Raw genomic sequence first — 24,870 nt, forward strand, 5'->3', positions numbered from 1 at the left:
CTTCTAATGGGTTGATATTGTGGATTTACAGATCGTGGCATTGTACTGTAATGCTGTAATTCCTCTGAACATAATTTTTTCTCACTTGACCTTTCATAATGTCACAATTGACATGCTCATTTTAGTGCCTGCTGTTGGACTTTAAATTCATGAGGGGTGCTTAGTGTTGGCCTGGAAGTTGCGCTCTGGGAGTAATTCTTAGCCTTGTAACGACCGACAGAGAGGCTAAGGTACATTCATAAGTTACCTCTTTTTTTACATGTTTAATTTGAACTCGCGTTCATCGTGGTAAGACTGTTGCTTTGCCTTTTTCACGTCTTGTAGCATCAGTCATTAAAAGCCTGGGTATGAGCTTTCATAATGATTTCCATAATCGTTAATGACACAGAACGAGGAAAGAGGATGTGGTTTTTCCATCTCTACACTGATAAGCTGTTTGAGCACAGCGTGTATTTTATAACCAAATATTATCGCCAGAGTGATGATTTTAACAGTAGCAATCATATCCAGCTGCTTATGGCCCTCATCTGAGGTAGATAATAAGGCTTTTTCTAAATTCCTTACATTTAGTGTAGAGATGGAAAAGACTCCAGGGTAGACTGAATTTGGAAAATGTAGTCCCCTACAGGCATGTTAAGACCTTAATTAGAGACCTAGGCTACTCATGATTAGTGATGAGTGCACACGCCGGGATTGATTAGCTCTTTCCTAATGTGAGCATTTTGTACTGGGATCCTTGGGACATCCAAGGGTTAGGGTAATGCTAGGGGTTAAAGGTTAGGGTTTAGGGTAGGGACGTGCCAAGGATTCCGGATAGCACTGACCCTTGTAAAAGAGACCTGGATCTCAGTGTGACTTCGCTGTGTCCATAAAGGTTAAATAAATAAAAGCTACCCTGAGTTACTGTCCGATGACATAGTAGTTTACTGTACACACCCTTATGATGTAAGGAAGCCGGGTCTAGCAGTGGTTTAGGAAGCAAGTCATCTTCTTTGTTTTAGCCATTTTTTCAAGACTATGAAATGTCATTGCAGTCTTAAGGTTGTAATTAAGTTACTGAAGTGAAACTAATTGCGATGCCTCTGAGGAAAATATCTATTCATATTTATACAAACAGTTTATTGACCTTCATCTTACATTTCAAGGGTATTACAGGACTACACAGAAGCTGTTAGAGGGGGAGAGAGCGGAATAAATGCATACCTGGTATTTTGGGTTTTTCAGATTTCCTTAGCGATTAATCACTGATTTCATATCACATTTATCTTCCGAACTTAGCTAGTGAGAAACTCATGGGTGGAATAACATTGTAAAATGTTAGATCAGCATTATTAATTCAAATGTAGTCATGTAGGTAAATGATGTATCTTATCTGTGATACTAGTTTGTCTGATCAAGCCCGTTTCACTTTATTTCTCATACATTAATGTATGCCATTTAGCAGATGCTGTTATCCAAAGCAACTTGCAGTCATGCATGCATACATTTTTCTTAGGGTTGCCCCAGCGGGAATCAAACCCATTAAACCTGTGCTATGCGCTACGCTCTACCAACTGAGCCAAACCAGATATTATAAATGACTGTGGCTATTGTCTGGGAGGCTTGAGTAATATACTCTTTAGACTGACGTATTGTGTGATCGACTGTCCTTTTACTCCTTAAGGTCATGGTAACAGCTACAGTCGCGCTGCACCCATCACACTCTAATTAGTGCTGCATTAAAGTCAGGTCCCATGTGCCTGTAAAAGTTTCCAAAAGGTCACCCGTCAGAATCCAGATGTGGTTTCCGGGGGACGTCAACATAAAGGATTAGGAAAAGAGAAATACTTCTATTTTTTAGCACTTTTAAATGTTAAGGCAATTTAAACTTGTCTTATCATAGAATCATTTATGGTATGTTTTGTCTAAGAGAACAAAAGGTCTTGTCTCGTCCTGTCTCTATGTTCGGGTAAACCATCAACACAGCGATGTGCAGCTTCTCTCATTGAAAAAAAATATATGTATTCTCCAGAGTTGGGACCAAAATGTATCATAAAATATGTAATAATAGATGTAGGTTAAAGGTCATTTTGTTCTGTTTTGTTACAGGAATACGAAATTGACATCATTTTTGCACAGACGTGGATCGACAGCCGTCTGCAATACAACAGCACTATGAAGATCCTGACTCTCAACAGCAACATGGTGGGAATGATCTGGGTCCCTGACACCATCTTCAGAAACTCCAAGAACGCAGACTCTCATTGGATTACGATGCCCAATCAGCTTCTGCGTATCTGGAACGATGGGAAGATATTATACACGCTGAGGTAAAATAAATGGCTTTTCTTTATCAGATGTCACAGACATTGTTGTTTTGAACAGCCAACTATCGTTCCATCTTAGTTCAGAATTTACAGTGTAGCAAACATTGGGGTTTCCCTTGAAAGGAAAGAAAAAGACAATATAAATTAAAATAGTGTCATTACTACCTGTCTTTGTACTGAAGATCTAGAATATTCTAACGTCCTCAGAACTCAGGTAGAGTTCAACACAGTATAAGAAGGTGGCGCAAACACACTGACGTCTGTGCCACATACTGTTGCTACGCCATTACACAGAAATTAACATCTGTCTACTCTATGATAAGACAGACATTGTTTTGTCTCTTTCATCATTGCTCCATTATGTGGGTTAGCATACTTGGTACACTCGCTTTACACACTGAAGTACACTGTCTTAGGGAGGTCATGCTTTTTAGGGCATAAATGTCATCCATTCAGTCCTTTTTTGCAACGTTTTCAACCGTGGACTCACCTCCATTGAGAAAAGAGACATCACCCTGCCGTTTGCGTCACTGACTGAGGCATTCCCTTGGCAACAGGCAAAGCACAGGACAAAGGAAAATAATGTGTGGGCAGGTTAATTATTGTCAGCACTGACCTTGCTGGCTCCACAAGGCGAAATCATACAAGATCTGCCATTATCAGCCATTCTCAGTGAGCTTTATCGGTTCGTATTATCTTTGAGAATGATCGTTTAGCATTATACAGTGTATGAGCACTATCACTGAACATTATTATTGAGCATTATCACTGAGATTTGTTATTTAGCGTCATATAATGCCCATAATGTTTATACACACCATCATATACATATATATTTATATTCCGGACACTGACATTGCTCGTTATAATTGTTCTATATTTCTTAATTCCTTTCTTTCAATTTTTTTGATTTGTGTGTATTGTTAGGTATTACTGCATTGTTGAAGTTAGGGACATAAGAATTTCGCTACACCCACAACAACATCTGCCAAATATGTGTACGTGACCAATACAATGTGATTTGATTTACTGGTGATGATTATTGTTGAGCATTATAATTGAGCGTTGTCAGTGAGCAATATCAGTTTGCATTATTAATGAGCATTTTCAGTAAGCATTCAGTTAGCATTATTCATCAGCATTATCATTTAGCAGATCTATAAATCGTCTTGAGTGGCATCCTGGTCTGATTAAAACAATGGAGTGAATCAAGCTCCCATCTAAGCTCTCATTAATTCCTCTTCACTGTGAACTTCAGTCAAGCCAATGTAAACAAGAGTGACATTTTATCAGGGAGACAGAGGAAGAGGAGAAGGAGAAAAAAAAAGAGAAGACGAATAGGGTGAAATTTGGTCCGATGACCTACATAACTCCGGGACGAGAGCATTTCTTCATCCAGTCATTTTTCTTAACTAGTCTGCCGGAGTTTGTTACTCAAGGAAAATAACAATTTGAAGGGCTCACCAGACTCGGAGGCGACCAGCCGGCCGGCCGACCGGCAATCTCCAGACCCCTGGCACTGGCAGTCATGTCAGGATAATAGGTGGCCCATTAGGTCTCTCACAGGCATGCAACAAGGTGCCAGTTTGTTATCCCTGCAATCGCTCATTCTTTTCACACAAATAAAAAAAATGGAAACAACATAGCAGCGAAATTCAGCATTATGGCTCTCTGTCTATTTCTCAGCATGTGCAGTATGTAAGAACAACATCAAGAGCCAGCCTTCCCTTATTTCACACCCTATGCTGTCTTCATCAATAAATGACACGTTCACAGCACCAGTGGTGTATGTGAGAAACGATGGCACTGCTCACTCACGGCCTCTCTCTGACTCGTGCTGTAGGTTGACCATCAATGCAGAGTGCCAGCTGCAGCTCCACAACTTCCCCATGGATGAGCACTCCTGTCCCCTGGTCTTCTCTAGCTGTGAGTATTGTGCGGCCAGGCAATCATGTCACCCATTCATATGTCACATTTTGTATAAACATATACAAAAATATATGGGGAAATCATGTACATTTATGAACAATATATGGGGAAAAGTAATATATTTAATATATGAACAATACACCAGGAAACATATTTCATATAGATACATGAAAAATGCATGAGAATAGGTAATATATTTCATATAGATTGATTAATTGACGCCTCCACATACAATTTAAGAAAATCCTCTAGGGTAACACAATAAAGCTTGAAAGCTTAGTTCCATTCTGATCCTTTTGAAGAGGGAAGGGCAGCAAGGTTAGGCAGCAATGGTATTTGCAACAAACAATGACAGACCAAATTGTTGTTTGTTTCATAAATTGAGCAAATTAGTATAGTTCCATTTCCTAATAATCAACTCTGGACACGTGCATCTCCCTTGTCTCACATACCCCTAATATATACAACAATCAACACCTTATTTATGCACAAGACAATCACAGTATGATACACAATAGACACCAAAAGTCAGACCATACTATCCCGGGCATTTTCTTCTCACCCACGTACTGTAGTCTTACAACTCACTTTTATATAAACGATGGAGGTATCTGCAATAAACGCCATTGGTCACTACAAGGTCCAATGTACTAGATCCAAATGATACCGTTTCTATTCTGTCACAGTATGAGGTCGATGCACATACAACTGTTTTGAGTAGGAGGCTTGTTGGGCAGATTCTCTGAAAGGTATATAGGTTTGTAGCCTGAACGATTTTCTGCAGTCTTTCATGAGAATGTGTGAGTCACCAATGTGAAAGCTTGATGCAAACCTACTCTGTACCTCTTTTCCATTCTTTAAAGCCACATGGAAAAGGACCAGGCTTTCTGGGCAGTCCATTAACAACACAACAACAGCACGTCACCTGCAATAAAATGGGACAAAATTCAGCTCAGGCAGAATGGGAAGTGAACATAGAACGTTATTATTAAGTGAAGTAGAACATTGAATTTCTACCCTAATTAAAGAATTGGTGGGAACAGGATGTGAAGGCCATGCACACTGAAGCTAATGGATTTCCAGCTGTTTCCCAGATAAAGACCTTGATCTTACTTCTATTAAGTCTACAATAAATCGCGCCCCCCCACCCTCCATTTCCCCACCCTTCCAATGAACCACCATTGCTTCACCATCCACAGCCTGTGTACTCTATGTACATCCATACAGTAAGTCATCCTCAAAAATGTCACCTTCAGAAAATAGCCCTATCATATTATTCTGGATTTGAATGTTTTTTGTTGTTGTAAATCAACATCTTTGTCTGATTGCCCAGACACAGATTGAGCGTAGTCCTGGTTTAAAAAGCATGCTCAATAGAGAATAGGCTTAATCTCTGACCTGGAAACAGGGGAAAACTCTATCCATTTCTCCACACCACCCACCCACTGGCGTGGCAGAGCCGACAGACACATCCTCGCTGTTTGATATTTTCACTTACCCCAGGGAAAAGAACATTGGACATGTGGCGTGTTGTGCTCCCATGGCGACAATGGCGGCAGGTAGCCTGGCAGTTAGAGCGTTGGGCCAGCAATCGAAAGTGGCTGGTTTGAATACCCGAGCCGACAAAGTGAACGATCTGCCGATGTGTCCTTGAGCAAGGCACATAATTTGCTCCAAGGGCACCGTACTGCTATGGCTGACCCTGTAAAATAACACACTTCACAGGAGTTTGGTGGCATCTTAATTGGGGAGTACAGGATCGTGTTAATGGCTGGAGCAGAAAAAATGGAAGGGCATCAAACCCATGGTCTCTACATATTTGATGGCATTGCATTCACTCCGTTCCAGACATTATTATGAGCAGTCCTCCCCTCAGCAGCCTCCATTGATTTATCTAAAACATTTATTTTGTTATTAAATCAATGTGGACTTCTCATCTTTCAGATCTTTAAAGGGATAGGTCACCCAAACTACAAAATGACATATTTGGTTTCCTTACCCTGTAAGCAGCCTAGATATGACAGCAATCCGTCCTTTGGTTTACCTTTCCTGGCACTGTTTCAAATGCTCATGTTTTTGCATTTGTGTCATGGGACCGACATTACAAATGTTTGCACATCGTTCAAATCATCCCAAAGTATCTCAAATTAGTTGTGAAGCTCAGCAAAGTCACTTATTAGCGAAAAATGGGCCCATGACTTGAATGGGCTTTGTGCCACAAATGCTAAAACTTTAGCATTTGGAAACAGTGCCAGGGATACTAAACCAAAGCATGGAGTGATGTCATACCTTGTCCATATACTGCTTACAGGGTAAGGATACCAATGTCATTTTGTCATTTGGGTGAACTATCCCTTTAAGCAGGAAGCGCATCGTGACTCAATCTAATGAAAAAAAGAGAATCCCAGGTAAGAGATGAGTCATTTCTGTCCATTGAAGTGTTTATATACGACCGAACCCAGAGCACAGTGCATATAGGCTGCTATACAAGGATTAATAGACATCTGTCCCTTATACATTCTCTTTGCTTTGACCCAAGCTATTATCTGTGCAGAGGAGAGAGGAAGTTGGCTGGGCTGTCTACCATGGCTCGTTTCAGTGTAACCTACAGTACAGAGTGGGATATGTCAATAACTGACCTTTACCAGTGAAGAGACAATCTTACAGTGTACTGACTGTACTCCACCCATCTTAATGGAGACAGGAGAGTATGTGGTTTCTGTTATGTATTGGGTAATGTTGTTGTGGGCACGTTAAGGAGCGCGCACAGACACTCCCATATATAGCGTGCCCGCCCCATACAGTGGGTGTAAAAGTTCAGTCACCTGCCGACATGGCGTTCATGTTTATTGCCTGCACCATGGAGTAAATAGCCTAAACTTGCCTTTCTGCCTCCTCAGTATTGGATTGTACTTTCACTATGTCACGGACATAGTACTGAACACGAGGCGACTCTGGACTAGAATGTTTGAAGAGGATTTGTGAGTAAACATAAAAGGGGCTCCTGAGTGGCGCTGTGGTCTACAACACTGCATGTCAGTGCTAGAGGTGTCACTACAGACCCTGGTTCGATTCCAGGCTGTTTCACAACTTGTCGTGATTGGGAATCCCAAAGGTTGGCGCACAATTGGCCCAGCGTCATCTGGGTTAGAGTTTGGCCGAGGCAGGCCGTTATTATAAATAAGAATTTGTTCTTAACTGACTTGCCTAGTTAAATAAATGAAAGTGGATTTTCCTTTTCTGACGTGATCATGGCTTTTTATGGGAAGAGTAAGGAGTTTGTTGATGAAAAGCATAGGTCTTGGGAGGAGTATGTTGAAAGGCTGGAATGTTTTTTTGTGGCTAATGACATTGGAAATGACGAAAGTAAATGCACTGTGCTGCTCTGTGTGTGCGGGACGGTGACGTATTCTACACTGAACAAAAATACCTCACACAGTTGAAGTCGGAAGTTTACATACACTTATGTTTGGAGTCATTAAAACATGTTTCTAAACCACTTCACAAATTTCTTGTTAACGAACTATAGTTTTAGCAAGCCGGTTAGGACATCTGTGTGCATCACACAAGTAACTTTTCCAACAATTGCTTACAGACAGATTATTTCAGTTATAATTCACTGTATCACAATTCCAGTGGGTCAGAGGTTTACTTGCACTAAGTTGACTGTGCCTTTGAACAGCTTGGAAAATCCAGAAAATAATGTCATGGCTTTAGAAGCTTCTAATAGGCTAACTGACATAATTTGAGTCAATTGGAGGTGTACCTGTGGCTGAATTTAAAGGCCTACATTCAAAGTCAGTGCTTCTCTGCTTGACATCATGGGAAAATAAAAATAAATCAGCCAAGACCCCAGAAAAACAATTGTAGACCTCCACACGTCTGGTTTATCCTTGGGAGCAATTTCCAAATGCCTGAAGGTACCACGTTCATCTGTACAAACAATAGCACGCAAGAATAAAACCATGGGACCACGCAGCCGTCATACCACTCAGGAAGGACACGTGTTCTGTCTCCTAGAGATGAACGCACTTAGGTGCGAAAAGTGCAAATCAATCCCAGAACAACAGCAAAGGACCTTGTGAAGATGCTGGAGGTACAAAAGTATCTATATCCACAGTAAAACTAATCCTATATCTACAGAACCTGAAAGGCCACTCAGCAAGGAAGAAGCCACTGCTACAAAACTGCCAGCTCTGTCAGGAGGAATGGGCCAAAATTCACCCAACTTATTGTGGGAAGCTTGTGGAAGGCTACCTGAAACATTTGACCCAAGTTAAACTATTTAAAGGCAATGCTACCAAATACTAATTGAGTGCATGTACATTTCTGACCCACTGGGAATGTGATGAAAGCTATAATAACAGCTGAAATAAATCATTCTCTCTACTATTATTCTGACATTTCACACTCTTAAAATAAAGTGGTGATCCTAACTGACCTAAAACAGGGATATTTTTTACATGGATTAAATGTCAGGAATTGTGAAACTAAGTTTAAATGTATTTGACTAAGGTGTATGCAAACTTCCGACTTCAACTGTATGTACGAAAGTATATATTTCAGGCACACCTGTTGTTTACAGGTGTATATAATTGAGCTCACAGCCATGCATTCTCCTTAGACGAACATTGGCAGTAGGAGAATGGCCCGTTCTGAAGAGCTCAGTGACTTTCAACATGGCAACGTCATAGGATGCCACCTTTCCAACAAGTCAGTTCGTCAAATGTCTCCCCTGCTAGAACTGCCCCGGTCAACTGTAAGAGCTGTTTTTCAATTTAATTTAAAAAATATATATATTTCACCTTTATTTACCCAGGTAGGCCAGTTGAGAACAAGTTCTCATTTACAACTGCGACCTGGCCAAGAGAAAGCAAAGCAGTGCGACACAAACAACAACACAGAGTTACACATGGGATAAACAAATGTACAATTAATAACACAATAGAAAAATCTATATACAGTGTGTGCAAATGTAGTAAGATTAGGGAGATAAGGCAATAAATAGGCCATAGTGGCAAAATAATTACAATTCCACCTCACTAATGCTCTTGTGGCTGAAGTGAAGCAAGTCCCCGCAGCAATGTTCCAACATCTAGTAGAAAGCCTTCCCAGAAGAGTGGAGGCTGTTATAACAGCAAAGGGGGGACCAACTCCATATTAATGCCCAGGATTTTGGAATGAGAGGTTTGACGAGCAGGTGTCCACATACTTTTGTTCATGTAATGTATAAACACAGCGTGTAAAGTGTTGGTTTTATGTTTCATGAGCTGAAATAAAAGATCTCAGAAATGTTCCATATGCATAAAAAACATATATCTCAAAAATAATGTGCACACATTTCTTTATATTACTGTTAGTGAGCATTTCCCCTTTGCCAAGCTAATCCATTCATTCATTGTCAGTACATCCTACCGGCCTCGCAAACGCAGACCACGTGTAACCATGCCGTCGTGTGGGCGAGCAGTTTGTTGACATCAACATTGTGAACAGAGCGCCCCATGGGCAGGCATAAGCTACGGACAACAAACACAATTGTATTTTATTGGTGGCAATTTGAATGCAATTTGAATACTGTGATTAAATCCTGAGGCCCATTGTCATGCCATTCATCTGCCGCCATCACCTCATGTTTCAGCATGATAATGCATGGTCCCATGTTGCAATGATCTGTACACAATTCCTGGAAGCTGAACATGTCTCAGTTCTTCCATGGCCAGCATACTCTCCAGACATTTCACCAATTGAGCATGTTTGGGATGCTCTGGATTGATCTATACGACAGCGTGTTCCAGTTCCTGCCAATATCCAGCAACTTCACACAGCCATTGAAGAGGTGTGGGACACCATTCCACAAGCCACAATCAACAGCCTGATCAGCTCTATGCAAAGGAGATGTGTTGCGCTGCATAAGGCAAGTGGTGGTCAAACCAGATACTGACTGGTTTTCTGACCCACGCCCCTACCTTTTTTTAAGGCATCTGTATCAATTTTCCCAGTCATGTAAAATCCAAAGATTAGGGCCGAATTAATTTATTTCAGTTGACTCATTTCCTTATATGAACTGTAACTCAGTATTTGAAATTGTTGCGTTTATAATTTTTGTTCAGTGTACATTAGGTTCTCTACCCACATAGTGGCATGTTTGAAGTGGCCTTTCAGCCCAGATCCGTCAGAAATTGTGCAGAGATTTTATTTTCATAATTGTAAACAAAAGGCAAATCAGAATATGTCCAGTTTCATTGCTGGTCTGCGCAGGCTTAGATCTCCAGTTTCATTGCTGGTCTGCCGAAGCTTTCGGTGCACTGGAGCCAATGCTGCTTGACAGAATTGTTAGATGAGTCTATTGGCTGAGCCCAATCTGATATTTAGAGTGGCTGAGGTAAAAGCCTTGGCAGCTGAGACTGCTGCAAATAATTGCCTGCCTGCTTCACCCTGAAAGATCAGGTCCTCCGACTGTTCCTGTAATTCATCTCGCTGAACGTAGTAGGCCGGTGCGCACGGAGGGGGCGGAGTCAGAGTCCAGAGATGACTTCAAAGCCTGTTTCAGATGTGGAGGTGCTCATAATTCCAACAGCTGTAGGTTTCGGGTTGCAACCTGTCACTACTGTAAAAGGAGGGGACATATAGCTCGACTTTGTTTGACAAAGGTCCCAGTCCCAGGCCTCAGGCAGTTCATTCATGCCCACTAGGACTACACAACAGACACACTTGGTAAACTGTCACCCAGACCCTGAGAAGTATGTTGTCTATAGTACCCATGGGGGGGCCACAGCCTGAGAGAGAGAAGTCAATTTTTGCTGCACCCAGTGTTGAGTTCCTGGGGTTCCACGTTGACAAGGAAGGCGTGCGACCAACCCAGGATAAGGTAAAGGCCATTAAGGAGGCACCTTCTTCCCAGAACAAGTCTGAGCTTCCATCGTTTCTGAAGCATCTCAATTTTTACAACTGCTTCCTGCTTGATAAAGCTACAGCCCTGGCATCGCCTACTGGACCTGGCCGCTCATGAAGAAGTCTATAAAGAGGCTAAGCAGCTGCTGCAAGCAGATGGGCTGCTAGCCCACTATGATGATAGAAAACCCCTGTTACTGGTCTGTGATGAATCTCCATATGGGCTTTGTTTAGTCATGTGGAATATGATGGTCGGGAAGCACCTGTGTGCTACGCATCTAGGACCCTAACTGTCGCTGAACAGTAGTATGCACAGCCGGATAAATAGGCCCTGGCGAACATTTTTGCTGTCATGAAGTTCAATCAGTATTTGTCAGGTCGCCATTTTTGTGGTCTACACCAACCACAAGCCCTTGCTGGGCGTGCTTCATCATATGAAGCCCATGCCCAAAAATATTTTCACTTGCATGGTCAGATGGAGTCTGAGTACTGGGACATAGTTATGAGCTCTGCTATCATCCAAGGAAGCAGTTGGCTAATGCAGATGCCCTGATTTGCCTGTCACTCACTACCCCTTTGTCTGAGCCATCACCTCCCTGGGAAGGGATGCTGTAGAAGGTGGTGCCCGATGCCCTTCTCCATGCTTCTAGGAAAGCCGCACTGACCTTCAAGGATCCTGTCCTGTCCCGAGTGCTTCGCTGGGTTCTGCATGGATGGGCCTCTGAGGTTCCTGGCAGACCGTTTGGGTTTCAATGGTATCGTCTGAACGAGCTGTCGGTTCACAAGAACTGTGTGTTGTGGGCCAGTCGGGTTGTGGTACCTGGCATGGCGAGCGAGGGGGTCTTTTCCATGATGCATGATATGCATCCTGGAATAGTGAGGATGAAGGCACTGGCACAGAGATATGTGTGGTGGCCCGGGATGCACATGGAAATTTAGGCTGTGGTGCGCCGCTGTGTTCCCTGTCAGGAGTCACCCTGCTCACCCAAGGCTGCCTTGCACCCATGGGAGTGGACCACAAATAAATGCTTGTCTTCATATGGACTTTTCTGGGCAATTCAAATGAAATACTTTTCTCATTATAGTAGATTCCCATTCAAAGTGCATGGAAGTAGCCATGGTTATCTTAATGCCCTGTGGTGCTGTAATAAGAACCCTCCATTTCCTGTTTGCCATTCATCGGTTGTGTGACGTCCTGGTGTCAGATAATGGAGCTGCCTTCACTTCTACTGAGTTGAAGGAGTTCGCTGGGTGTAAATGAATCAGACATTTCACCTCAAACCCATATCATCCGTCCCTCAATGGCCAAGCTGAACATATGGTTCAGACAACCAAGGATGATCTATATCTTGGTGGGTGACTGGCAGGCCTGACTGTCAAGGTTCCTGCTGTCTCAACATGTTACGACGGCGTCTACTGGCAAGATTCCAGCCGAGCTGTTAACGAACAGGCGATTGACAACTGCTTTAGATCGGCTGCACCCGGACATGGCAAGTGACATGCGTCTAAGGCAGGAGGGTGATGCAGACAGGGGGCGTGATCATTTAAGGTGTTTTCTACCTGACGAGTCTGTGTACACGAGGAACTACTCTCGAGGCCCTATGTAGGTCCTTGCAGTTGTGGAAGAAGCCACTGGACCGGCCTCTTACAGGACTCGGACGCCTGACGGTAAAGTGCACCGCAGCCATGTGGATCAGCTGCAGGGCCATGAAGCTGCAGCCCCCTCTCTCCTTGGCCTGGATAACCTGGACACCCCACCTTTAGGAGGCAGTGCCAACTCCAGAGCCAAACCCTGATACCCAACTTGCAGCTGAGCCCTAGCCTAAACATAGCTTTCTGCCTCCTCGTTATTGTATTGTACTTTCACGGCATAATAGTTTCTAAGATATGGACATGCACTCAGGACATTCCACATCATCTCACCAGCTTCCCTTTGTTGTAGCTTTCGCTAATGTGAATAACATTGTCGCTTTGTGCGTGTGTGTGAGATACACACCTCATAATAACATGTCAATGGGATACAGTTCACCTGCTTGAAATCATCAGAGCACAATGAAGTGATTCATTTCCGTTGCATGGCTTTCAAATTAGATTTCACAGGCACACACACACTTCTGTGAAAAGGGAAGGTCAACTCTAGCATCAACACAACACTCTCACAGTAACTCAAAGTATCCTATTACACTTGGTTCTGTCCCTTTTCATTTGCTCTTACAGCACTTTACTATGGCACTGTTTTTTACTTTTTAAAAGTCTAGTGGTGCTATACTGTGCGTGTGTGTGTGTGTGTGCCGGCGTGTGCGTGTGCTGTTCCCGTATTTAAGTGTATTTAACAGTATGCAATTAGTATGTTATATAATACATACATAGGAATATGTCCAGTAAGACCCATCAAACAATGAAACATGTATGGGTCAGATTGAAGCATAAATCTTATTTTATTAGAATTAAATGCTACCATAGGGTCACAGGGTCACTGTGTGTTTACTTGACTTACAGATGGTTACCCCAAGGATGAAATGATTTACAGATGGAAAAGGAACTCCATTGAAACCTCAGACCAGAAGTACTGGCGCCTCTACCAGTTTGACTTTATGGGGCTGCGGAATACCACAGACGTCCTAAAAACAACAGCAGGTACAGTAAATTAGTTATCGTACATTTAATACCCAAACAGCTGACCTGTTTTTCACAACCAATGAAATAAATCCTCATCACAGCCCTTCACTGGCTCCTGTGTTCTCCATCCCATTTCTCTCTGAATTATTAGATACTGATTCCAAGGAAAAATGACAAAGTGCTATTTTTAGCTGTTTTTTAATAAAATTATCTACATTTACTGTAAATGATCTGTCATATTCTCCTGTCTGTTAGCAGCGGGAGACAGCAGGCATTACCAGCTGGTGTCTTGAGGTCTGGTGCCACCACTCTGGCTTAAGTCAATTGCTTTTCCAGTCTTTGTAAACTATCGCATTGCAAAGACAATTGCTTTGCCAGTTTATCATACCTTTTCTTGGAAGATAGTCAAGATATGTAGTATTATTGTATCACGGAAATGACAAAGACAGCATTTGGCAGGTCAGAAAACAGGTTGAAATTGCACTTAGGAGTAGTACTCTGGTAGTAGATTTAGGAGCTGTACTCTGGTAGTAGACTAACATGCTGACCAGACCGGACACGTCCCGTGCGCGAGCGTCGCAAAATAGATGTAGAAATCCAAGTTATTCAATTATTGCACCCACTGCTCACGAGCGTCTGCGATGCCAAGGGCTAAAATAGAACTCCTTTCTATTTCTGACGCAGATCGCGCTGAAAGTCCTGCCTCTCCCATCTTCTCATTGGTTTATAGAAGCAGGTACCCATGTGCCATCTCCTCATTGGTTATGCCTACGTGGGTGATTGAAAGACAAACTGTTTTGCCAGTCGTCGTAGTAATACTATGAAATTTTAGATGCGGTCACCATATAAGTTCAAAGATGAAAAAGCCTGGGAGGAGAAAAGACTAGAAAAGATTCGGTTGGCCATTTTATGTGTGGATCAATTGTCGGAGTAGAGGACCTTGTGCATTTCAGGTAAAATAACAACCCAATGTTTATATCCCAGGACAAATTAGCTAGCAACAGCAAGCTAGTTAAATAGGACAAATTAGCTAGCAAGTGCAAGCTAACTAGCTAAATTGCCATACTTGTTTAATGCTTTTCGACCTGTCCCCAAATGAATGTCATTGGTTCAGAGTTTGTTTTGAATTTTTAACCTGCGTGTCGTGATTGCGTTTGGTGTGGGGGTACAAAATAAATGTATGCACGATAGCGCACGCGCGCAGCCGGTTTGGGTTCTGTGTTAGGAGTAGTACTGTGGTAGTAGATTTAGGAGTAGTACTTTGGTAGTAGATTTAGGAGTAGTACTTTGGTAGTAGATGTAGGAGTAGTCCTGTGGTAGTAGACTTAGGTGTAGTACTTTGGTAGTAGACGTAGGAGTAGTACTGTGGTGGTAGTGAACTTAAGAGTAGTGCTCAGGGAGTAGACGTTGTCTTTATCATTCACTGTGTAATAAAATAGTGCACAATGAAAGTGCATTTACCTGTTTTCATAATTCAATGTGACATTTAACATATTGTTTCTCTGTAGGCTGCTTGAAGCTTATCAGTAGTCCCATCCGGTATAAAGGCAAACATATTTTTATACAAACCATCAGGATTAAAGATTCAAAATATTTAATTATTCACTTAAATGATTTTCAGAGGCCTAGGATGTGGTTTGGTTTTAATACTGAATTCTACATCTATTTATTTCCAACCATCATTCCTTGCGACTAAGGTCGTGTTTTACAAACAGGTATCTAATTATACTCATGAGTGGTGCTTGCTGGAATGACTTTGCAATACATTTTTAATGCATTCGTGACAGCATCGAAGATTAATGTAGCAGCGTTTTAAGGGGCTGATAAATTGATCTCGTGTATGAATCCTCAAGCTGTAATTAACCCATATTGACCCTATTCTCAAATTTCATAGGTGACATTGTTCATGCTCTACTTTATTCCTTTTGGAGAACGGTGATTTCATATCCATTTTGAAAAGAAAGTCTTGAAGTCTTGTCTTGAAAACTCAGGTGATCCAATAAATGATGTATTCTGCGTATGGTGCACTGTGACACAAGTCCACGTTCTGAGTGGAGAACTCATGAAAGCCAGAGTTCTTCCACAGATCTTCCCTCAGTTCTGTTCAAGGAAATTAGACATTTCTCATCTTGTTTTCACTTTTTCTTGACTCCCAGCTTGCATCATGCTGCATGATGATTAGCTAGCTTGCTCCTGCAGCTAAAAATAGCATGTCATTAATTTACATCTCGACAAACTCGGGAAAACAAAGCGTTAAATTTCTTCTTGTTGTTTTTCATCCAGCATGAAATGAATAGGTATCGTGCTGTAGCGTGGTAATGAGGAAAATGGCGAGTGGACAGTTCCCATGCCACCTTGCCCTCAGGGACTTCTGGTTCTACCGCTGTTATATCTGCCTCCTTTCTTTCTATTGTTACAGCATCCCCTCTTCAAAACCCACCAAAGTAGACTCCCTGAAGCATTGTGTATGGTGCCATCTTCTGTGGTTCCCCCTGATGCTATATCTCATGATTCTCTCTCTCTCTCTCTCTCTTTCTCCCACCCTCCACCCCTCTCTCCCTCCCCATGCTGGCTTGTTCGTGTTCCACCTGACGCTCTGATTCTCCCTCAATCGCTCTCTTTCTCCCACCCTCCACCCCTCTCTCCCTCCCCATGCTGGCTCGTTCTTGTTCCACCTGACGCTCTGATTCTCCCTCAATCGCTTTTTTTCTCCCACCCTCCACCCCTCTCTCCCTCCCCATGCTGGCTCGTTCTTGTTCCACCTGACGCTCCGATTCTCCCTCAATCGCTTTTTTTCTTCCTCACTCCCCCCCCCCACTCTCTTCCTCCTTAACTTTCTCCCTCCCCCTCTACGCCCCTCTCGCCCCCCCTCTCCCAGGTGATTATGTGGTCATGACAGTGTACTTTGACCTGAGCAGGAGAATGGGTTATTTCACCATCCAGACCTACATCCCCTGTATCCTCACCGTGGTGCTCTCCTGGGTCTCCTTCTGGATCAATAGTGATGCCGCCCCTGCCAGAACAGCACTAGGTACCTGATCTGAAGAATACCATTTGGCAGGATACACACTGATGTGATAATACGTAGATGAAGAACCCCAAGGATTCAATCAAACCTGTTCCACCAGTGTTTATGTAGTGCACTGTATGTGTTCAGAAATGACTACCTCTGCATGTGTTATTCTGAAAGGGGAAAAAATACGTCTGAGTCTAGCTGGTTGGTTGAAAAGAAGGGTACCACAATGGCAGATTGCATGAAAAATCGATATTTTATTGTTTAGACCAGAGACCAATTACGCAATGTTATGTTCTGCTTTTCAGATTCTTGTACCATTTTATTTTGTATATGCGATGTGCTTGTAATTCATCAAGGCTTAACAATCACCTTTTTTGTTTACGCTTGTAATTCATTCATGATTTTTCCCCCCCGATGCATGCTTTCCATTAGTGCATGTGCATTCGTCTGGATTATGTAGTTGAAGGTGATTTGGAGTTTGAGTTGAACTTTGCGGTAAGTACGATTCAATTCCTCCAGACAGCTCTTGTAGGTGACCTTGACCAAGTCATTTTTTGTCTTCAAGGTCAAATATATCACATTTAGTCCAAATTACAGTATTAGCCTTATACATGACCTTTAACTAAGTGACAACACAACCACATTTGCAATGGTGGTTAAACAAGTCGAAGCTTAAAGTGTATTAACGAGTCCGTTTCATCACCAAACCATCCTTGAACCACCACAATCACATTGAATAGTCTCCCTCGGCAGTCTTGACACCTGTTACGACACCGTACAAAGATAAGCCCGGAAACATGTTTGTCTTTCCCCTTGCTAACAGGTAAGGATGCTGACTGACTGTTAGTTAGATTACTTGTTATTACTGCATTGTCGGAACTAGAAGCACAAGCATTTCGCTACACTCGCATTAACATCTGCTAACCATGTGTATGTGACAAATAAAATTTGATTTGATTTGATTTGACTGTAGGAGTAAAGATAAATATCCCATTCTCGTTGACAAAAGAAGTCATTTAGTGTCTATTCTGGGGCACAAAAGCGCAGCGTTGATTTTCCGGGCCTCCCCGCTGATCGATAGCGGGTTGAAAAGAAAGAGGAGTGATAAGGAAAATGGGCTCTGACTGCAAAGAGCAGGAGATATGTCAGAGTGGCTGGTGGTGGTGGTAGGGGGCTAAGGAGGAGGTAGGTGCTGACATGCAGGTGCCCCCTGAGGGTGTAGTGTGGTTTGGGGACAGTGACGGGGTGTACTGGGTGACATTCCCAAAGAGCCAGGTTCACAAGGGCCACCACAGATGGTAATGACTATCAGGCTATACCTGACAGGGAGTAAGGGCCACCACAGATGGTAATGACTATCAGGCTATACCTGACAGGGAGTAAGGGCCACCACAGATGGTAATGACTATCAGGCTATACGTGACAGGGAGTAAGGGCCACCACAGATGGTAATGACTATCAGGCTATACCTGACAGGGAGTAAGGGCCACCACAGATGGTAATGACTATCAGGCTATACCTGACAGGGAGTAAGGGCCACCACAGATGGTAATGACTATCAGGCTATACCTGACAGGGAGTAAGGGCCACCACAGATGGTCATGACTATCAGGCTATACCTGACAGGGAGTAAGGGCCACCACAGATGGTAATGACTATCAGGCTATACCTGACAGGGAGTAAGGGATAGGGATGCTCAGTTCAGTGACTCATACAGTGTGACCCCTCCCTCTTTTTTGTCACTTTCTTTTCAATCTCTCTTTCTTTCTCTCTCTGTGTCACGACAGCACTGTAGACTATCTTTGTATAATGTTCTTTCTAACTGTTTATTTTCTATGTGCTGTATCTGTTCATATGACATCTATGGGTCTTTGTGTCCCTAATTTAGTGTAGGTGTACTCACATCTTTCCACATGCATTCTTTGTATCTATATTATTTTCTGTTCTTTTCTGTATTTTTTACGATACCTTTTTGTCATTTATTAAATTTTTGCCATTTTATTTGGAGGAACCAGTTAAAGTTCCTCTTACACCTTGCCTGTTTGAAAGTTAAGAAGGAACTCTGCTGACTAAGTGCCAAAGTATGTATAGAAGGTAAGGGAAATAGGTGAAGGTAATCATCGTGGCCAGCAGAGTCTGAAGGAAGGGGGGATTGAGTATGAAATATCAGCTCAAAATAGATGGGCCTTCTTGTCTCCATGGTAACTGCTAGGAAACAGCACCACATTCAGTCATCAAATGAGAGGTTCCTGGTGATGTGCATAAAAGAGCGAGAGAGAGTGTGTGTGTGTGTGTGTGTACTGTATATAGAGTGTGTGCATATGAGTGTGTGTGCGTGTCACACCCATCACTTTATATCAAAGGCTCTATACATGCAAAATCTCAGCCGGTACATTTAGCTCACTTTTCACTATATATACTCAACAAAAATATAAATGCAACATGTAAAGGGATGGTCCCATGTTTCATGAGCTGAAATAAAATATCCCAGAAATTTTCTACAAGCACAAAAATCTTATTTCTCTCAAATGTTGTGCACAAATGTTTAGTGAGCATTTCTCCGTTGCCAAGATAATCCATCCACCTGACAAGTGTGGCATATCAAGAAGTTGATTCAACAGCATGATCATTACACAGGTGCACATTGTGCTGGAGAGAACAAAAGGCCACTTTTAAATGTGCATATATGTCTCAAGTTTTCCAGAAATTTACACCAGAGCTGTTGCCAGATAATTTAATGTTCATTTCTCTACCATAATCTGCCTCCAACGTCGTTTTAGAGTATTTGGCAGTACGTCCAACCGGCCTCGCAACCGCAGACCAACATGTAACAATCCAGCCCAGGACCTCCACGTCCGACTTCTTCACATACGGGATCCTCTGAGGTGTGGTGCTGAGGAGTATTTCTGTCTGTAATAAAGCCCTTTTGTGGGGAAAAGCTCATTCTGATTGGCTGGGCCTGGCTCCACTGTGGGTGGGCCTATGTTTTCCCAGGCCCACCTATGGCTGCACCCCTGCCGAGTCATGTGAAATCCATAGATTAGGGCCAAATTAATTTATTTCAATTGACTGATTCCCTCATATGAACTGTAACTCAGTAAAATCGTTGAACTTGTTGCATGTTGCCTTCATATTTTTGTTCAGTATATTTAAGCACTGACAATGTATTGATGTAAACATCCATTTATTTCTAAAGCTAAAACCCTCTGTAATTGATAAAATATCTTAAAAACGTATTTGCAAAATATATTCAGACTATTGCCAGAGAAACATATTGCAGCCGTTTTGCCAAGAGCGATATCAAACAGCTAGTACAGGGTGGCAGGTAGCCTAGCAGTTAAGAGTGTTGGGCCAGTAACCGAAAGGTCGCTGGTTCGAATCCCCAAGCAAACTAGGTGAACAATCTGTGTTATGATGCTGACTTTGTCCTTTCAGGTATCACCACTGTGTTGACAATGACCACCCTTAGTACAGTGGCCAGGACCTCCCTACCCAGAGTCTCCTATGTGACGGCCATGGATCTCTTCGTCACTGTGTGCTTCTTGTTTGTTTTTGCGGCCATGATGGAGTACGCCATCCAAAACTACTACGCCTACAGGGCACAGAAGCCCCGCTACAACAAGACAAACAAGACACAGAGACTGGTGAGCTTTCCTCCGTACCATGTAATGATGTACCTTTCCTCCATACGATGTAATGATGTACCTTTCCTCCATACGATGTAATGGTGTACCTTTCCTCCATATGACGAAATGGTGTAACTTTTCTCGATGCAGTGTAATGCTGTTATAGACATGGACCGAGGTTGTTTGTGTTGTCACAGTCAATAGCTCTAGCCATGGTAGCGATTATGGTCTCAGTGGGTGGAGGTCTAGTCCATCCTTCATATCTCCATCCTCTTGCATCAGTCACACTGTGCACGGGCTGTGATAGTATTGCAGTCAGTGTCTCTGGCCTGCATGGGGGCAAATTGGGAGGTTGCCCCCCGGTGAGGGTTGAGGTCTGGTCTATCCCCCATCCTTCATATATCCATCCTCTTGCACTAGCGACCGGTCACAGAGTGTACTTGGTAAATGGCGTGTCATGTCATCATGTCATGTCGTGTAAGTGCTGTCGAGCCAGTGAGTGAGTCCCAGCTTAGGTAGAGCACTAAGCCGAGGGGTTCTATCTCATTGCCTGCCTGGGCTATGACAGCGTCCTGCTGGGTGTGGGAGGACACGGCCCGCTGCGGAGCTTTAATGCATGACAGCACAGCTCCACTCACAACGCATCAGCTCTCTTTCTCTCTTCAACTCTTTCTCTCTGTCTCTTTTCATCTTTCCATCTGTCTTTCTCCCTTGTTTGCCCACATGTATTTATTGTCTCCTGTCTGGCTTTTGTTGTCCCCCCGCCCCCTCCCTGTTGCCTCTCTCAATTAAATTCAATTCAAGGGGCTTTATTGGCATGGGAAACATATGTTAACTTTGCCAAAGCAAGTGAAGTAGATAATGTACAAAAGTTAAATAAACTATTAAAAATGAACAGTAAACATTACACTCACAGAAGTTCCAAAAGAATAGACATTTTTAATGTCATATTATGTATATATACAGTTTTGTAACGAAGTACAAAAGGGAAAATAAATAAACATAAATATGGGTCGTATTTACAATGGTGTTTGTTGTTCACTGGTTGCCCTTTTCTTGTGGCAACAGTTCACAAATCTTGCTGCTGTGATGGCACACTGTGGTATTTCACCCAATAGATATGGCAGTTTATCAAAATTGGGTTTGTTTTTCGAATTTGTTGTGGATCTGTGTAATCTGAGGGAAATATGTGTCTCTAATATGGTCATACATTTGGCAGTAGGTTAGGAAGTGCAGCTCAGTTTCCACCTCATTTTGTGGGCAGTGTGCACATAGTCTGTGTTCTCTTGAGAGCCAGGTCTGCCTACAGCGGCCTCTCTCAATAGTAATGCTATGCTTACTGAGTCTGTACATAATCAAAACTTTCCTTAAGTTTGGGTCAGTCACAGTGGACAGGCATTCTGCCACTGTGTACTCTCTGTTTCGGGCTAAAGAGTGTTCTAGTTTGCTCTGTGTTTTTGTTAATTACTTGACACATTGGAAATAATTATCTTTTTGTTTTCTCATGATTTGGTTGGGTCTAATTGTGTTGCTGTCCTGGGGCTCTGTTTGGTCTGTTTGGGTTTGTGAACAGAGCCCCAGGACCAGCTTGCTTAGGGGACTCTTATCCAGGTTCATCTCTCTGTAGGTGATGGCTTTGTTATGGAAGGTTTGGGAATCGCTTCCTTTTAGGTGGTTGTAGAATTTAACGGCTCTTTTCTGGATTTTGATAATTAGCGGGTATCAGCCTAATTCTGCTCTGCATGCATTATTTGGTGCTTTACAAGGATATTTTTTGCCGAATTCTGCATGCAGAGTCTCAATTTGGTGTTTGTCCCATTTTGTGAATTATTGGTTCACAACCATGAAGGACAATGGATTCTATAACTGATTCAAGTATTTTTAGCCAGATCCTAATTTGTATGTCGAATTTGATGGCATAGAATGCCCTTCTTGCCTTGTCTCTCAGATTGTTCACAGCTTTGTGGAAGTTACCTGATGTTTAGGCCAAGGTATGTATAGTTTTTTGTGTGCTCTGGGGTAGCAGTGTCTAGATGGAATTTGTATATGTGGTCCTGGCGACTGGACCGTTTTTGGAACACGATTATTTTGGTCTTACTGAGATTTACTGTCAGGGCCCAGGTCTGGCAGAATATGCAGAAGATCTAGGTGCTGCTGTAAGCTCTCCTTGGTTGGTGACAGAAGCACCAGATCATCAGCAAACAGTAGACATTTGACTTAAGATTCTAGTAGGGTGAGCCCGGGTGCTGCAGACTGTTCTAGTGCCCTCACCAATTCGTTGATATATATGTTGAAGAGGGTGGGGCTTAAGCTGCATCCCTGTATGAGGTCTTCCTTCCTCTGCCCCCTCCCCACATTTCTTGCCCTACCTTCTCTCTCACACTCCCTCTCTTTCTCTCCCTTTATCGCTTACACATCTAAGGAGATGGCCTTCCTCTGTCCCCTCCCACAGACCTACTCGATGCTAGACATGGGGCCCAGGTCCCCCACCACCGTGGTACCGTTGAACAACAACTACTCATACTGGCAGGACTATGAGGACGTGTACGAGTGTCTGGACGGGAAGGACTGCCAGAGCTTCTTCTGCTGTTACGAGGAGTGTAAGGGGGGAGGGTGGAGGAAAGGCCGCATCCATGTCGACATTAAGGAGCTGGACGTTTACTCGAGAGTCTTCTTCCCTACGTCGTTCCTCCTGTTCAACATCGTCTACTGGGTCTCTTATCTCTACCTTTAGCAGTTTCAGTTGAACTTGATAGAATTTGTTTGGACAAGTATGAAAAGACTCAAGTGGGAAGAGGAGATGTCACAAGACATAAGATGTCACTCAGTGGCAGCTTTGTGCACGTTGACACTTGATTGGTTGGTGGGTTAGTGTAGCCAACCAATAGACAGCTGTGAGACCCTAACACCAGGATGCTAGCCAGATAAGAGATAATGAAGCATCCATAGTGCCTTCTTCAGGAAGGGGCCATCACCTATACAGAGGTGCAATAAGGGGACTAGAAGCGTTGGAGTTTTTCCTACATAGGTTATCCCACATCCGCCATTTCAACGCATGCTATACTGTTCATTAAAAACAATCCATAGTTAGGATGGACTGCACTATGAAATGATTCTATTGTTGCTTTGTATTTCTTAGTTAGTTGCATAGTCATTGCAAGCCATTTGAAATATATAGAACCTCAATATGATTTATTTTGGACATCAACAGGATCTTAAATATTAGGTCATTGATAACATTGATTTGGTTTAGATTAATATACATTTATATCATAAACATTTGAATTATGTTTCCTACCAAGGGTGATATACAACAAGAACATGCATAGTATACCTACAACACACCATAACATAATAATTGAAAGATGAAAATACTACTTTTGTAAAATAATGTATCTAATAAAGTTTTCTTTAGTAACATAGAGTTTTCCAGAGAGTATCAATAGACTATTTGATAATTAAATACATTGTCTGAGGACAAGGAATGGTAAGGTTTCAAACTAAAGTAATATTGAGATGTTGTTTAATTAATTTACAGAATGTGGACATACATTTATCTCCATACAGCAGGCCGACAATACATCACAGGCTGAGGGCCAGGGTAGCATTTGGGTCAATACAGTACTGTATATATTGTGCTAGTATTCAGTACAGTAATAATACATTTTTTTTATGGTTTCTCTCCAGCAACACTATTGCTATTTTATTGAGTAAGAACATGTATAGCTCATGTTATATCATACAGTAGCTGTTGTACGAAAACAGATAATAACATCACAAAGAATTGTGAAAGGTGTGTTTTTGGAGTTAAAAATAGTTTTATTTACTGTAAGTAACACTGTTGTTTCTGCAGTGGTGTGACTTAGAAGTATGGTAGTATCCTGTATTCTATGTTTTAAGAGAACGTGTATGTGAGAGATGTTTTCATGCTATTTCCATAGTTGAATGTAGATCATACTTTAGACCAACAACAAAGTGGTTTTCAACTCTGTATAACAACACAAATATTGCACTTCATAAGTGTCTTAGTTTGATATAATGTATTTACAATAAATCAAACACTATTTTCTAAGTCTGATGGAACGCACCCTTTTGTTACAGCAGATCTGAGAGAACCACTGTCTTGGTACAGCTATGCTTTTTAGAGAATCCAGTCTGTGGTATTGCTTAAATTAATAAAATTATCTTTACTCAAGGTCTGGAGTGTGTGTGCACAAGTGTGTGTAGGTGCTTGCATTCACATGTAGGTCATTTGAATCATTAGCAAACTGTGATCTTACTTACACACACACACTGTAGTTATTTAGATAGAAATATATTTCAAAATGCAGGAATGGTTTTGTCTCTGATGTGGTTGCGATAGCCCACTTTAAACCTCACACTGTGCATCCTGTTGTTTCGAGGTAGGGAGGCAAGTCAATGAAAAGTCATTATGCACAATAATCATACCTATTAGGAAGTAGGCTAAGGAAATCCAAAACAG

The 24,870-nt window shown here is 42.3% G+C and overlaps 1 protein-coding gene across 1 annotated transcript in view; it reads left to right on the plus strand.

Moving 5' to 3' along the window:
- Positions 1-24,583, plus strand: part of LOC110527448 (gamma-aminobutyric acid receptor subunit gamma-3) — a 41,237-nt gene extending 16,654 nt beyond the window's left edge. The window contains exons 4-9 of the mRNA XM_021608723.3: positions 2,089-2,309; positions 4,150-4,232; positions 13,626-13,763; positions 16,624-16,776; positions 20,197-20,405; positions 22,840-24,583. Coding sequence (XP_021464398.2) covers positions 2,089-2,309; positions 4,150-4,232; positions 13,626-13,763; positions 16,624-16,776; positions 20,197-20,405; positions 22,840-23,121 — 1,086 coding nt within the window. The 3' untranslated portion in view covers positions 23,122-24,583. The remainder of the gene's footprint in view (positions 1-2,088; positions 2,310-4,149; positions 4,233-13,625; positions 13,764-16,623; positions 16,777-20,196; positions 20,406-22,839) is intronic.
- The last annotated feature ends 287 nt before the right edge of the window (positions 24,584-24,870 follow it).

This window comes from Oncorhynchus mykiss, chromosome 7, assembly GCF_057628025.1.
Source record: "Oncorhynchus mykiss isolate SJ-2025 chromosome 7, ASM5762802v1, whole genome shotgun sequence".
Lineage (NCBI taxonomy): Eukaryota > Metazoa > Chordata > Actinopteri > Salmoniformes > Salmonidae > Oncorhynchus > Oncorhynchus mykiss.